Source organism: Pinus tabuliformis, chromosome X, assembly GCF_031772625.1.
Source record: "Pinus tabuliformis cultivar Carrire ecotype Pingquan chromosome X, CPIR1, whole genome shotgun sequence".
Taxonomy (NCBI): domain Eukaryota; kingdom Viridiplantae; phylum Streptophyta; class Pinopsida; order Pinales; family Pinaceae; genus Pinus; species Pinus tabuliformis.
In genome coordinates, this window is record NC_142308.1 from 380134416 (window position 1) to 380149252 (window position 14837).

The 14837-nt window shown below is 37.8% G+C and overlaps 1 protein-coding gene across 4 annotated transcripts in view; it reads right to left on the reverse strand.

Annotated features, from left to right (window-relative positions):
• LOC149140123 (uncharacterized) overlaps positions 1–14837 on the reverse strand; it is a 184420-nt gene that overhangs the window by 22461 nt on the left and 147122 nt on the right. The window contains exon 6 of one of the 4 annotated variants that reach the window (XM_089448856.1): positions 7167–7354. The exons of the other annotated variants lie outside the window; for them this stretch is intronic. Coding sequence (XP_089304982.1) covers positions 7226–7354 — 129 coding nt within the window. The 3' untranslated portion in view covers positions 7167–7225. Of the gene's footprint in view, positions 1–7166; positions 7355–14837 lie in introns of those variants that run through there. 4 annotated transcript variants of the gene reach the window in all.

Genomic DNA, 14837 nt, shown 5'->3' on the forward strand with positions numbered 1-14837 from the left:
CCAAGACCTTTGACCAACACTGAAGCCCTTCCAAAACCAAGATCAGCTTCTCAAGAATATGCTTGCTTCACTGCTTTCCAAACCCAACAAAGTCTCTTCCGGCAACACTACTTCGACCTCCAGCCACACCTTTTCAGCCCTAACTGCAGATCTGCAACTTCGGCCCCCGGCAGCGACAGCGACTTCGCACATGTGGACTATAACTGCTTCTTCTTGGCCTCCAACTACCTCAATTGATCTAATTTTTCTTCTGGATCTAGAATGGGACTTTGTTGGCCCGCCCTTCAACTCTTTTTCACTAGATCGAACCTCCACAATGAAACCCTAGCTCGGCAGCCGAAACCCTAGCAAAAAATTGCAAAATTTCAGCCCTCTTCTTCTCATGTGTGGAGAGAAAGAGAGAGAGGAACCCAAAACACTTCTTCTCCTTCTTTTGCCTTCTTCGCTTGCCCTTTTCTGCTTCTTCCTTCGCATGAGAAATAGAGGAATGAGTGTGTCCAAATGAGGTTGAACTGTCTCCTATATATAGGTCTTCCAGGGGTACGAATTCCAGCTTCTAGGTCGACTTGGTCTTGGAAGGCTTAGTAAAACACAAAAATAATTCTTTTTACAATTTACAAGATGCCCGATGGGGTCTTCATATTATGACAATGTCCCTATTTGACTTCTTGACCTAGGTCAATCCTAGAAACACTTTCAATTGGTGTTTGACCTATATAACAAATTTCTTGAGCATGAAACCGGAGCTCAATAATAATAATAATAATCATTTTTCTTTCTTTTACAAAATACAAGAATCAAAAGTACATTTCATATTTATGAAGACCGAACCTAGTTACACTTTCTTTAACACACCCTCTTAACTAGGGAGGTATTCATAAATGGTACATGGCTATTCTCAATACTGAAGAGATCTCATAAGAAGAGTCGGACTAGTAATCCATATGTATAGCATCATCATAACCAACATTGTCACATAGCAAGGCCTTGAATAATAGTTCTATCTCTCAACAGATCAGAGCACAATGTTGGCGAGACCAATGATTATAGACACTTTCATCATTGTCTCTCAAGGTACATACCCACCCGGGTGTTCACCAAGTATGACCTTCTAGGACGATTCTTATCTTGGGTCCCCAGCCCTCAAAGAATATCGGTCCTCTTGCCTACTCTATTCTTGGATGTCCTGCCACATCCTCAAAGCGTATCGAATGCCAGATGATTACTCAATCCTCCATTCTTTCTTCCAAAATGAAGACAAGAATAATGTGTCTATCTCTCCCTCTCAACTAGGGAAGATATGTCAACCAATCCGAGCTTGTTTCTAAAATACAAAAGCTTCTTATTGGGAAGAAATTTTGTCAAAATATCAGCGATTTGATCATCGGTGGGGATATAATTCAACTTCAGTACACCATCTTGTACCAACTTTCGAATGTAGTGGTACTTGTTGTTTATGTGTTTCGTCTTTCCATGAAATACCGGATCCTCAAACAGTCTTATATAGCTAGTATTATCACAATGTATTATGGTAGGATCCAACGGTCCTATAAATAGATCAGATAACATCTTCCTAACCAGACCACTTCCCTACTCACTTCACAGGCTGCAATGTACTCGGCCTCAGCACTACTCAAAGCCACTGTCTCTTGCTTTCTACTCATCCAAGAGACCATGAAGGATCCCAAGCTAAAACATCCTCCTGTAGTGCTTATTCCATCCTTTTCGTTGCCTCCCCAATCAGAATCAGTAAATCCTTCAAGAGGAACATCTTTTCCTTTCTCATACTTCAGGTAGTAATGGACGGTTCCCTGGAGATATCTCAGTACATGCTTGGCAGCTATCCAATGATCATGTCTTGGTTCCATTTGAAGTTGGCTGAGAACATTTACTGCGAAACATTTGTCTGGCCGAGCATTCACCAGAACATCAAGGAGCCAATCATTTGTCTGTACTTAGTAGGATCAACTGGATTGGATCCAGAATTCCTTAACATTTTCAAGTTTGTGATCATTGGAGTTGTCATGGGTTTGCATTCCATCATATCAAACCTTTTCAATAGCTCTATCACATACTTTCCTTGTCCCAGGAAGATTTCATTCGATTCGTGCCAGACTTTCAGCCTCAGATAATAATGCATAAGTCCTAAATCCTTCATATCGAATTTGGCTGCCAGAATTTTCTTACATTCTTGAATTCTTTCTTCATTACCAATTAATAGAAGATCATCTACATATAGAAGAATGATGACAAGTTCATCACTCTTTACTTTGATGTAGAGATTAGGATCTCCCGTGCTTTTCTTGAAACCCAACCTTTACAAGTATGCATCCATTCTAGCATACCATGCCCTAGGAGCTTGCTTGAGGCCATAAAGTGCCTTTTTTTCAATCTACAAACATTAGTTTCTCTATCCTTTACCTCAAATCCCAATGGTTGCTCTATGTAGACTTCTTCATCTATGGTACTATTCAAGAATGTTGTTTTGACATCCATTTGATGTACCTTCCATCCCATTGATGCTGCCAAAGATATCAGAGATCGAATCGTGGAATACCTTGTTGTGGGAGCAAAGGTCTCTTCATAGTCAATGCCTTCTTCCTGAAAGAAGCCTCAAGCCACGAATCTAGCCTTGAATTTATCTATGCTTCCATCTGCAGCATGCTTGATCTTATATAGCCACCTAGAGGTTACCACTGATTTGTTATCCGGTCTTGGGACAATTTCCCAGACTCCATTCCTCATAATAGATTGGCATTCCTCATTCACTGCATTCTTCCATTCTTGGTGTTTGGCTGCTTCTTCGAAAGTGGAAGGTTCATCTTCAATGAACTTTGACATGTATGTTGCATATCCTGAGTATCTTTTCGGTTTCTTGCTCTCCATGAATCTTCCTCTTGCGGTGTCACCTTCTGCTTCTTGAAGTGTAGAAGTTAACTAGTTAGGTCTCTTTCTTCTTTCAGGGAAAGAGATTGGCTCACTAGGACCTTCTTCATGATGAGAGACTTCTTCTTCCTTATTAGCTTCTTCCTCAAACATAGGAAGATCCTCCTCATCAGAATCGGATGGGAGATCTTTAGATTTCTTGAAGGCAATGCTCTCATCAAAAATTACATCTCTGCTTACTTCTATTTGATGTCCTTCCTTTATGTAGATCCTATAAGCCTTGGAAGAGTTGCTATATCCAACAAATATTCCTTTCTTGCTTGCGGGATCTAGCTTCTTTCTTTTGTCCTTGGGAATGTGAATATATACAAGACACCCAAATATCCAGAGATGATCAATATTTGGTTTCTTCCCAGTGAAGACTTCTTCTGGAGTTATATTTCCAAGTGACCTGTGAGGACTTCTATTTTGAATGTATATTGCAGTCTTCATTGCTTCTCCCCATAGGAATTTCGGTAGATCTTGATCATGGAGCATAGCCTTGACACTTTCTTCTATAGCTCTATTCTTTCATTCAGCTACTCCATTCTGCTCGGGATTGTATGGAACTATAAGCTCCCTCTTAATCCCAGCCTCCTTACAAAAAACAATGAGTTCTTTGGAAGTATACTCGCCTCCATTGTCTGACCTTAGAATCTTTATTTTTCTTTCTGTAAGATTTTCTACCTCTGCCTTGAATTCTTGAAATTTTATGAATACTTCGTCCTTGGATTTAAGTAAATAAACCCAAGTTTTCCTTGAATGATCATCAATGAAAGTAACATAATATAGATGACCTCCAAGTGATTTAGACATGGGACCACATACATCAGAGTGGATGAGATCTAGAATCTCTTGAGCTCTAGATGTACTATTTGCAAATGGTTTCTTTGCATTCTTTCCCAAAGCACAACCTTTGCAGACTCCTTCATGGTCTTCTTTGAGATTTGGTATCCCATTTACAATGGAGTTTAGAGTTGGCAAGATCTTGTAATGAAGATGGCCCAATCTTCTATGCCAAAGTTCACACGAACTCATCTCAAAGTGGACAAGTGCTTGATTTAGAGGAGATGAGAGTATGTAGAGTCTTCCCTCTCGAACTCCAATGGTTCTAGCTTTTTCAATACTAGAATCTTTAGCCCAAACCACTACTTTACCATCTATAAAAGCAACTCTATCTCCTTTTTATTCTAATGATGAAACAGAAATAAGATTTTTGCACAAACCTGGAACATATAGAATGTTGTTGAGATGAATGCTACCTCCTCCTTCCAGCTTAATTGATGTAGATCCAATGCCTTTTATCAGATAGCTCTTGTTGTCACCAAGTTCCACAGAGTATGAGGACTTCCCTTTGGATAGGGTTTTGAGTTGCTTGTGAAATCCAGTCATGTGTCTTGAAGCTCCACTATCAATCACCCATATTTTGAAATGTTCAAGTGAGGACTGAGAACAATCCTTCATTCTTTAAAGATTTGAGATCTTTGGAAGAGAAGAGATTATTCCATACTACCTTGAAACTTTGCTTGATGAGACTTGTTGATGATGAACACTTCTTTATAATAGGGTTGATCTTCTTCATGCCTTGTGCAAACCATAGCTCTGATACCATGTTGAAGAATCTAAGGCAAGATGACATTAATGATTCTTCTAATTATGATAACTACTTGTGATGTCATTTTACTTATTGGGATTATCTTCTTCTTCATATTATTATCGTGTGTTCTTCAATCATCAAACAGCTACCAAAACAAAATCAACAAAATACAAGTACACAAGATGTAGGCTCCAAGCCAGAGCAAAACCTCTCCTATTAAGAGGAAAACCCTTCAATCTCTTCTTATAGATTCTTTATTGACAAATACCAAGACCTTTGACCAACACTGAAGCCCTTCCAAGACCAAGATCAGCTTCTCAAGAATATGCTTGCTTCACTGCTTTCCAGAATCCAAACCCAGCATAATCTCTTCCGGCAACACTACTTTGACCTCCAGCCACAGCTTTTCGGCGCTAACTGCAGATCTGCAACTTCATCCCCCGACAGCAGCAACTACTTCACACGTGTGGACTAGAACTGCTTCTTCTTGGCCTCCAGCTGCCTCGCTTGACCTAATTTGTCTTCTGGATCTAGAAGGGACTTTGTTGGCCCTTCCTTCAACTCTTTTTCACCAGATTGAACCTCCACAACGAAACCCTAGCTCGGTAGCAAAAACCCTAGCGAAAAACTACAGAATTTCAACCCTCTTCTTTGCACGTGTGGAGAGAAAGAGAGAGAGAGGAACCCAAAACACTTCTTCTCCTTCTTCTGCCTTCTTCGCTTGCCCTTTTCTGCTTCTTCCTTCGCATGAGAGAGAGAGGAATGAGTGTGTCCAAATGAGGTCGAACTGTCTCCTATATATAGGCCTTCCAGGGGTACAAATTCCAACTTCTAGGCTGACTTGACAGGCTGGCAGGCCGACTTGGTCTTGGAAGGCTCAATAAAATACAAAAATAATTCTTTTTACAATTTACAAGATGCTCGATGGGGTCTTCATATTATGACAATGTCCCTATTTGACTTCTTGACCTAGGACAATCCTAGAAGCACTTTCAATTGGTGCTTGACGTATAAAACAAATTTCTTGGGCAAGAAACCCAAGCTCTATAATAATAATAATCATTTTCTTTCATTTACAAAATACAAGAAGCAAAAGTACATTTCATATTTATGAAGACCGAACCTAGTTACAGTTTCTTCAACACGTTATAGACCCTCAATTATTCACCCAATTCTACGACTCAAATATAATCTAGTAGACCCAGTGATTTGTAATAAAATAATTTAGCCAATTAGCTAAAATTATTCCCAAATCACTTTACAGAAGACATGACTAAAACATTAGGACTTACCTAAGATCTTGAGGACAAAATCCACCCTAGCTTTGGGGTGAGGTTGGAGGGAAAAACTCTGTCGATCATCCATGTTTAGAAACACACATGAATCAGTGAAACGAAAAACCTCCTAGGATAAAAATTGTCACCAAAAAAGTATGATTAACTAGGTTGTTACATACATAGATGGTCTTACTATTAATCAAGGTTGTCATTGATGTCAATATGCCATTATTGGGATGGAAAATATTCTTGTGATGAATATTATGATGATGTCCATGCTCATGATGACAAGTCCCTCTTGTTTTATAAGGATGCCATTAATGAAGACGTCAAGCTATTAATATGTCAAGCCACTAATGAAGAAGTCTTGCCAGCATAAGTCCTTGAACTAACTATGATGTTGCCAAGTGCCAATCATGTGCCTTGATTGATGATCTAGACCTTAAGTGCCAATGATGTATCTAATATACAAGCCCTTGATGACATATGGATGACTATACTTGATGATACTTGATGATGGTCTTGATGACATGATTGGAAGACTGTTTTTGAGCTCTCCTAATGGCAAATTGATGGATGTTGCATTATGACATATCATTGCACTATAATATGATGACACGGGATACTACACTCTTACATGATACACTCATGATGACATTGTTGGATACACTCATGCTGGATACACTCATGATGACACTCATAATAATATTGTTGATGCAAAACAATGGAGAAACTATATTGTCCCAAACATTTTATGCACAAAATTTGAGGACAGTTTCAAAGAAAAATAAAATTGGGCATCTTGAAGGCAATCTTTCAACATGGGACCTAGACCATCCTAAAGAGGATTTTTTCCTCTTTCCAATGAGCCCTTATTTGCCCCGAAACTTCCAATAGTTTGTGAGATATTGAATTTTTAAGCTATGAAAAATATAATTAATGTTGAGCCGAAATCTCAAGTTGTACTTAAAAGCAAAACTTAAAATGCAAGGCATAAAATGAAAACTAGTAGCAAAATCAAATTTAAAAAGTTAGATTGTAATGGTGAGATTATATTAATTCTTAAGGCATGCAAAATGAAAACTAAGAAAACAATGCAAGATCAATCCACCCACATGTTTCTCCTTCTAAATAAAGAGAAAATGATGTATTGGGTGAAACACAAGATCCCATAAGAAAAACTAAGCCTTTTTATTAGATTGTTACAAAGATGAGAAACCTTCTAAAGGATATCAACAAAAACTTCAAGAAGAATCTTTTGCAACATATGAGGCTTTTCAAGCACTAAATTTCCTTCTTGGAAGTCAAAATTAGAAACTAAGGTAAGTACAATAAGAATGCTCTCAAATTTGAAAATGTTAGGTGTCTCTTGGTATCCCAAAAATTAACCTCCAATGAAGGATGAACTCTTGCAAGAGAAAAGGAGCTAGTCTTCCTTATCCAAGGCCTTGCCAAGTGAGAAATCCTCCTCAAATGCCCACGGCCTAGCTAAATGGCAGCCCTCTTCAAATGCCCACGCCCTCCTAGAAGATGAACTTTGAAGGCTCGAGAGGTCCTACAAGATAATAGTTAGTTTTCCTCAAGCCTCTTGCTATCAACACTCCAACTATGGGCTGCAAAAACAAGGCACAAATAGTGTAGAGAGAACATGTAAAACAAATAAATATCATACAAATAATGTACAAGAAACCAAACTAAGTGATGAGAGTAAACCCCATCACTTGTTTTAGTTTAGAAAATGCTCTCAAGTAGCTAATATAAAATTAGCGAAACACTATTTGAAAATATTTAAAATATGAAATGTTTGCTTGTATAAAAGCTATGTCCAAACGAATCCCTCTAATAACACTTTTTCGTAAGATGAACTATGAAAATCCAAGTAACAAATGAGGGTTCATTTGAAAATGCTTCAAAAGTGGGTTGGTCTGCCAAAGACTTCCCCTCACGCTTGATCCAACAAAAATAATTCTTCTACAATACTCCAATCACACATTAGTCTATATAGATTTAGAGAAGCAAACAATGAATTGAAATTTCTAAAAATTTATTTGAAAATAAGCTAGAACTTCCAACATTTAGAGCCTACTTCCAAATCAAATGTTAATGCAAGATAGCTTTACACTAGCAAGTCTACAAGAGTATATGGAAAATAAAATAACCCAAAGCATAATTAAAAGAAATTATACCAATAGCTCACAATGTACCATGCTCCAAAGGAAGAACACCCATGAATGGACCAAAGTCTTTCTATTGCAATTCTTGAAAAGTGTACAAAATAGCAACACTTCCGCAAGCACAAGCTAGTAAACAATTGATTCAATGTGAGAGCTCAAAGCTCTATTATATAGAGAAATGGGAGAAAATCCCAATGTAACATCCAAGTGACAAATGGCCATGGTGAAGATCCCAAGAAGGAAATCGAATTCCAAGTGGAGAGATGAAGTAGCCACCAATGCAAATCGAATTCCATATGTGGCACCAAGATATCCTCAAGCAAAATCGAATTCTCCAAGTGTGAAGATGAGCAAATCCAAGTGTGAACCAATCAAGGAGCTAACTCAAGTCAAACTCCAAGATCAAACCATGTGATGACACCTCATGTAGATGCTTCCAATGAGCTCAGCGTAATCTCCTTGGGAATTGTGTGGTCCCTCCTTGAGCCAAATTCGATGTAGAGATGATGTGCCAAGTGTGAAGAAGAGGGAACACAAGTGGAGACAAACTCCCAAGAATATCTCCATCAATATCTTCCAAATATCTCACATGTGCATTAACTCCTCAAAAATTCGATTTTCCAAGTCACCAGCTATTGCATTAATGCCAAAAAAATCGATTTTCTTGAGTGGGCCATGAATTTATGATGCAAGGTGCCAAATCATCCTCCACTTGTCCATTCACTTAAGATAATTTCCAAATCATTTTTTCACATGGAGCTATTTATTTCTCTCTTTTTAACTTATTTTTTATTTAATTTATCACCAAATTTCCCACTAAACTTAAGAAAAGTGGGTTTTGAGGATCTATAATATATTTTTTACCCCCCAAAGTGTGTCATAATAGAAAGTTGAGGGTGAAAGGTGTAATTTTGAATACACATGCCCCATACAACTTCTCTAGACATTACTTATTACATTTCATATACAAAATTTATTCCAATTTCCACCCTGCGGAAAAATTTAAAAATTAGAAAATGACTCCCTAAACTTAATCAAATTCCACGAAATTTTTCATGTGATCTAGTATGGTAATATACAATGACCCTAGACACAAGGACTCACCCAAGGTCTCACCATCAAGCCATACTCTGGCTTTGGGTTTATACTTGGAGGAAAAAACTCAATTAATTATTAAATTCTTGGAGGAAAATGATAATTAACCAAGTGGAAAAAACCTCCCAGAGTAAACTCACTTGATGGCAAGGTCCCAAGTTACCTAGGCATGTTACATGACTCAAACTCATCATACTAACATCACTTTTACATTGTCCCCGCAGGGCTTGTGGAAAATAATCAAAAAAATCGTGGATCAAAAAGAAGTCAAATTTTGGAAGTCCCCCATCAAGGGAAAAATGGATATTTTAAGAAAAATTAAACCCTTGGACCTTGATGTTAAGTCAAAGTCAATTTTTTGAGGAAATTAATCCATAATATTAATTTTTGGATTAACTAAAAATGAGTTTTAAAAAAAAATCGAATTTTTCCTCAAAATAAAAAATTTGACAGTTGAAATAAAAAAATCATCAAGTTATTATCAACAATCAAAATTATTTTGACTGGGGATCAAGCAAACTAGCCATTTTTTTCCACTTGGAGGATCTCTCTATAAATAGAATTCATTTTGCTTCTCAAGTCATTCTGATTTTTGGATATCTCTAGATAATGTAATTTTTGTAATGTTGGTATTGAGCCATTGCTCTGCTTGGAACGTTTCTATATCATAATAGAAAGACTTTGGGGTTCAGTTCATAGTGTTCATCATCCATTGATCTGTGGTATGTGCTAGTTATGTGCTTTCTTATATTGTGCTAAAAATTTTAATGAATTGTTGTTTCATTTGTTAGTGATAAGAGCATTCTATTGGTAAAATTGTAATTTTATATAAGCTGATCTGATTCACCATATGATTTAACAGTTCTACTTGAGAAAACTTATAGAGATTTGCAGGTACACTAGTCCTTGGGCTCCAAGCTCACTGACTTTGGGGAAGAGCCGACTATGTTTGGAATCTGGGATTACTACAAGCTATTTTAATTTTGCAAAAGGGTTTGTGGCCAATATTCTAATTTTTCGGAAAATACATTTATCCACTGCTATTATTCGAAATATTTCTCCAATATTTTAATTTGCAAAACATTGTATATTTGTAGATATTTCGTAGATAATTTGTAAATTATTTCTAACTTTTGTTTTGCAACTATTGGGGTTTAATTTTTGGGGTTTATATTTTTTGTATATATTTGGGATTTTGGGAATTCTTTCATTCATTTTGTGCAGGCAAATTCTCAAGCCACCAAAGGAGATCGAAATTTTTGTGGAAGAACTAGCCCTAGGGCTAGGGTTTCAAGGGTTCTTTCCTCCAAGGCAAGATGTCTAGCCTTTTGGACTAATTCTTCAATAAGAGGAGAGTTGAATCGTGTTGAAAAGTGTAACTAAGTTCGGTCTTCATAATGACATGTGTAATTGTGATTTTATGTAATTGTTGCAAAGAAGAAAAATAAAATTATTATTATAATGCTTGTCTCATGGGTTTCATGAGCAAGGAATTTTATTTTTAGGTAAGGCTCCCATTGTGAGCCCTTAGGATTGGTCATAAAGTCAAATTAAGTCAATTTCATGTATGAAGGACCCTTCGTGGGCATGTTACATGTTTGTACGAGTCACTAAAAGAATAAAAAGGCCCTCCAAGACCAAGCTAAAGTATCTCCTTCAAGTCGGCTTCAAGATGGAGTAATGGATCTACACCAAAGGACGTGTCAGCTCACCCTCGGCTTAAGTCAGCTTATTTGACGGGAAAACCACTATAAATAGGGCAGCTCATCCTCATTTCAGAGACAGATTTTCGGTCAAGGTCTAAAGTTATAAAGAAGTGTGAAGATCATCAAGAAGAAGCCTTATAACTAACGAAGAGAAGGGAAGGAAGAGCAAAGTCTTTGGCATTGTTTTGGGACTATTCTTGGGCCAAGTACACTCCACATGTGCAAGATTCCAGACCTGTATATTTCAGGAAAAATAACCGAAATATTACAGTCATAGTAAGAGAGTATTTTTGGGTAAAGAACAAGGAAGATCTCAAGCTGAATTGTCAAGAAGAGGTCTCCCTCTAGAGAAAAGATAATCTAGGGTCAAAGTTGGTCATCCACTCGTATTAGAGTTTCTTAATTAGGGCTAAAAAGATTACGGGTTTGAAGCAAAGTAAAAGGAAGCCAAATTCTGAAGGGTAGCCGAGAAGGAGGAAGAAGCAGAGGTTTGACTATTGTTGACTCAAGCAATAAGGATCTCATCAAGGAAGCTTTGTGTCTTGGTCTTGGAGAGGCAAATAGGTCAAGGGTCATGGTCTTGTTATTCGTCAATTGAAGTCTATATGAAGAAGAATTTGTTTGGGTTTTCCTCTGAAGTGGGAGAGGTTTTGGCCCTAGATGATAGCTTATATTATGTGTCTCTTGTCTCTTTGTTGTTTATGCATTGGTAGTTGTTTGATGAAGAAAAACACTATAATAATCTAATGAAAGAAAAGGCCCTAACCTAAAGAAGTAAAAAGCATTTACAAGCAGTTATCAATAGAAGAGAAATCAATTAATTGCTATGCCCTAGATTTCTCAACATGGTATTAGAGCTAAGGTGACAAAGTCAAGGAAGGGAATCTTATCAAGAGACACTTAAGGATCAAATCTCGAGGAAGGCATCAAAGCGAATCTGGAAGTCAAGATCTATCAAAAACCCTAGATCAAAGAAGAAGTCTACACTAGAAAGAAGTCTTGGAATCCTCAAGTCATCTCAAGAGACCTCAAAGACCCTACTCAAGTTGAAGGACTTATACATCAAGTTCCTTTCTAGAGAAGCAAGACCAAGGACGTTGTCATCAAGATTCTAAGGCGATCTCCCTCTCGTTGAAGCAAGGTCCTTACCATTGAAGACATCATCAAGAAATCATCATTGATCATCATCAACAAAGACATCACCATCAAAAGATCTAAAGTGATCTCCTTCTTTGTGAAGTCGAGAATCACTCTTGAAAAGATCTATCTTCATCAAGGAGAAGTTCTCTATCATCTTTACTATCATCAAATTCAAGGAGGCATCAAGTGGAAGAAGCATCTTCTCAAGTAAGTATATTTATGTTTGAATCTGTCAAAATGTCTTTTTGCAAGGAAAGCAACAAATTGGTTGGGGCTTCAAACTATCTTGCATGGAAGAAGAGGACAGATCTGAATCTCATTGAAAATGAGGTTATGGAACATGTCAAAGGATCTATCACCAAACCAGCGAAAGAAGATGCTCAAGCACTTGCGAAGTTTATGAAAGGGGAAGTGAGGGCTCAAAGGATTCTCATAGAATCTATCAAGGATCCCCTCATTCCATATGTATCTAAACTAGACACCTCAAAAGAAATATATGACAAATTGGTAGAGTTGTTTTCTGTAAGCACTGCAGGAGAAGTTATCTCTCTAAAGCCAAAACTTTACAAGCTAAGGATATCAAAAGAAGAAGGAATAGCCTCATACTTTATGAAGATATCTTAAATAAGGGATGAACTTCAAGACCTGGGAGAAGTAATGTCTAACAAAGAGATGACCACTGTAGTACTAAATGCACTACTAAAGGAGTGGGGTAACTTTACTTCAAGCATTTATGGGAAGAAAGAAGCTACTCCATTCCAGGATCTATGGTCACTATGCAAGATTGAAGAAACCAGGCTGAAGGCTAAAACTGATGTGGGAACGAGTGAGCAAAATGAAGCATATGTTGTTATGACAAAGAAAAGAGTAAACTCTGGAAAATTTGGTTCTCAGAAAAAGAGAAGGAGCATGGCTAAAATTCAATGCTATGGATGTCAAGAATATGGGCATTACAAAAGAGATTGTTCTAAGCTCAAGAAGGACAATACTAAAAGAGGTAGAGAAGAAGCCCATATCATCGAAGAAGTAGAGGAAGTTGAAAATAAGAAGTCCAAGAAAGAGGAAGTAAGAGATCTCTGCTATGACTAAGATAGTCTTCCTCACCTAAGTTCTTTTCAAGTTCCTGTTATTAAGTCTTCTGTTGTAAGATATGTCTATCATGATTCACTAAGAAAAATGATGGGATGCATCATGGCATCATAGAAGCATTGAAAGAAAGAGCCTGTGACATCATCATAGAAAAGCATGAAAGATGGTTGAAATTGAAGTCCATGTGTTGAGAATTCAGTAGGGCAATGAATATGTTAATTCTCTTCAACTTGATAATTGTTTGTGTTATCTTTTTACTTATTAGCTTTGATCCTTATTATTATAGTGTGAGAAACATCAAACAACGACCAAAACAATAAGAATAGTGAGACAATGTATAGGTTGCAAGCCAGGGCCAAAACCCCTCCTCTTGAGGGGAAAACCCTTAAATCTCTTCACTTCTTATAGATCTTTCAATTGACAAATACCAAGACCTTATGACTCAGACCAATACCCTCTAAGATCAAGATCAACCTCTTGAGGTAATGTGCAAACCTTGTACTTGCCAAACCTAGGTAAATCTCTCCCAAACTGCACCAACTCAGCCTCCTGTTGCAAGAACTTCAACCTCCTACTCCAAATCTGAAATTTTTGACTTCCCTGCAACTGCTGCTGCCACACGTGGGAACTTCGATCTTCTTCCTAGAGCCTTCTTTTGTCCTTCGCTTGCCTTTCCTTGTGACATAGGGCTTGAGAGATACCCTTAGTAGCCTTCGCTTGCCTTTCCTTGTGACATAGGGCTTGAGAGATACCCTTAGTAGCCTTCGCTTGCCTTTCCTTGTGACATAAGGCTTGAGAGATACCCTTAGTAGCCTTCGCTTGCCTTCTTTCCTTCCTTCCTTCCAAGATCGAAGTAGATGAAACCCTTGTGAGAAACCCTAGCTTTTTCTAGCACGTGAGAGATAGAGAATTAGCCCAAAACACTTCGTCCTTCTTCGTCCTTCCTTTTGTCCTCTTCTTCACATAGAATGAGAGATGAGTGAGTGTGTCTTTGGAGGACAAGTTTCTCTCCTTATATAGGCTTCTTCAAGGGGTAGATGTGGCTCTTCAATTAAGCCGACTTGATCTTGGAGGGTATTCCGACACTTTAAAGACAAAAATATTTTTTCTTGAGCAAGGAATATCGAACTTAGTCAGTTCGATATTCCTTAATTTTTGAATGATATCTAGATGGGCTTATGTAGGGCTGCCAAGGGAAGAGCTATGGATATCTTCCAACATTGATGTCCATGTAGTAGGATGAAGGATCCTTGAGGAAACATGGCATGAAGAAGGCAGCATGGCATGAAGGAAGGCCTGATATGAATTGATGGATCACATTCCGATGAAAGGAATAATGACATGACTGACTCATGGATGAAAGTGATGGATGGTTTGTGCCCTACAAAGAAGTCCCAAAACATGAAGACTCTTGAATAAAGAAAAGAAGTTCATGACATCGTGAGGAGGAGTTCTTCAAGCAACTAGTTGTCCCATCATCTCCACCTGAGGAGCTGCTATAGGTCCCTAATTAAGAGGGAGCCTGGAAACAAGTTTCTTACTTGGTAGAAACTTGGAAGCAAAATTTCTAAGCCAAGAGGGAGCTTAGGTACATTCCTTCCATAGGAATGAGTACATTCCTTCATTGGAATATAGGTATGTCTTCCTTAATTAAGAGGGAGAGATAGACACATCATTCTTGTCTTCATTTGGGAAAACAAAATGGAAGATTGGGTAAACATCTGACATCTGATGCTCTTTGAGGATGAGTTAGGGCATCCAAGATAAGAGTAGTCGTAGAGGACCGATATTCTTTGAGGACTAGGAATCCAAGATAAGAATAGTCTTGGCGGAA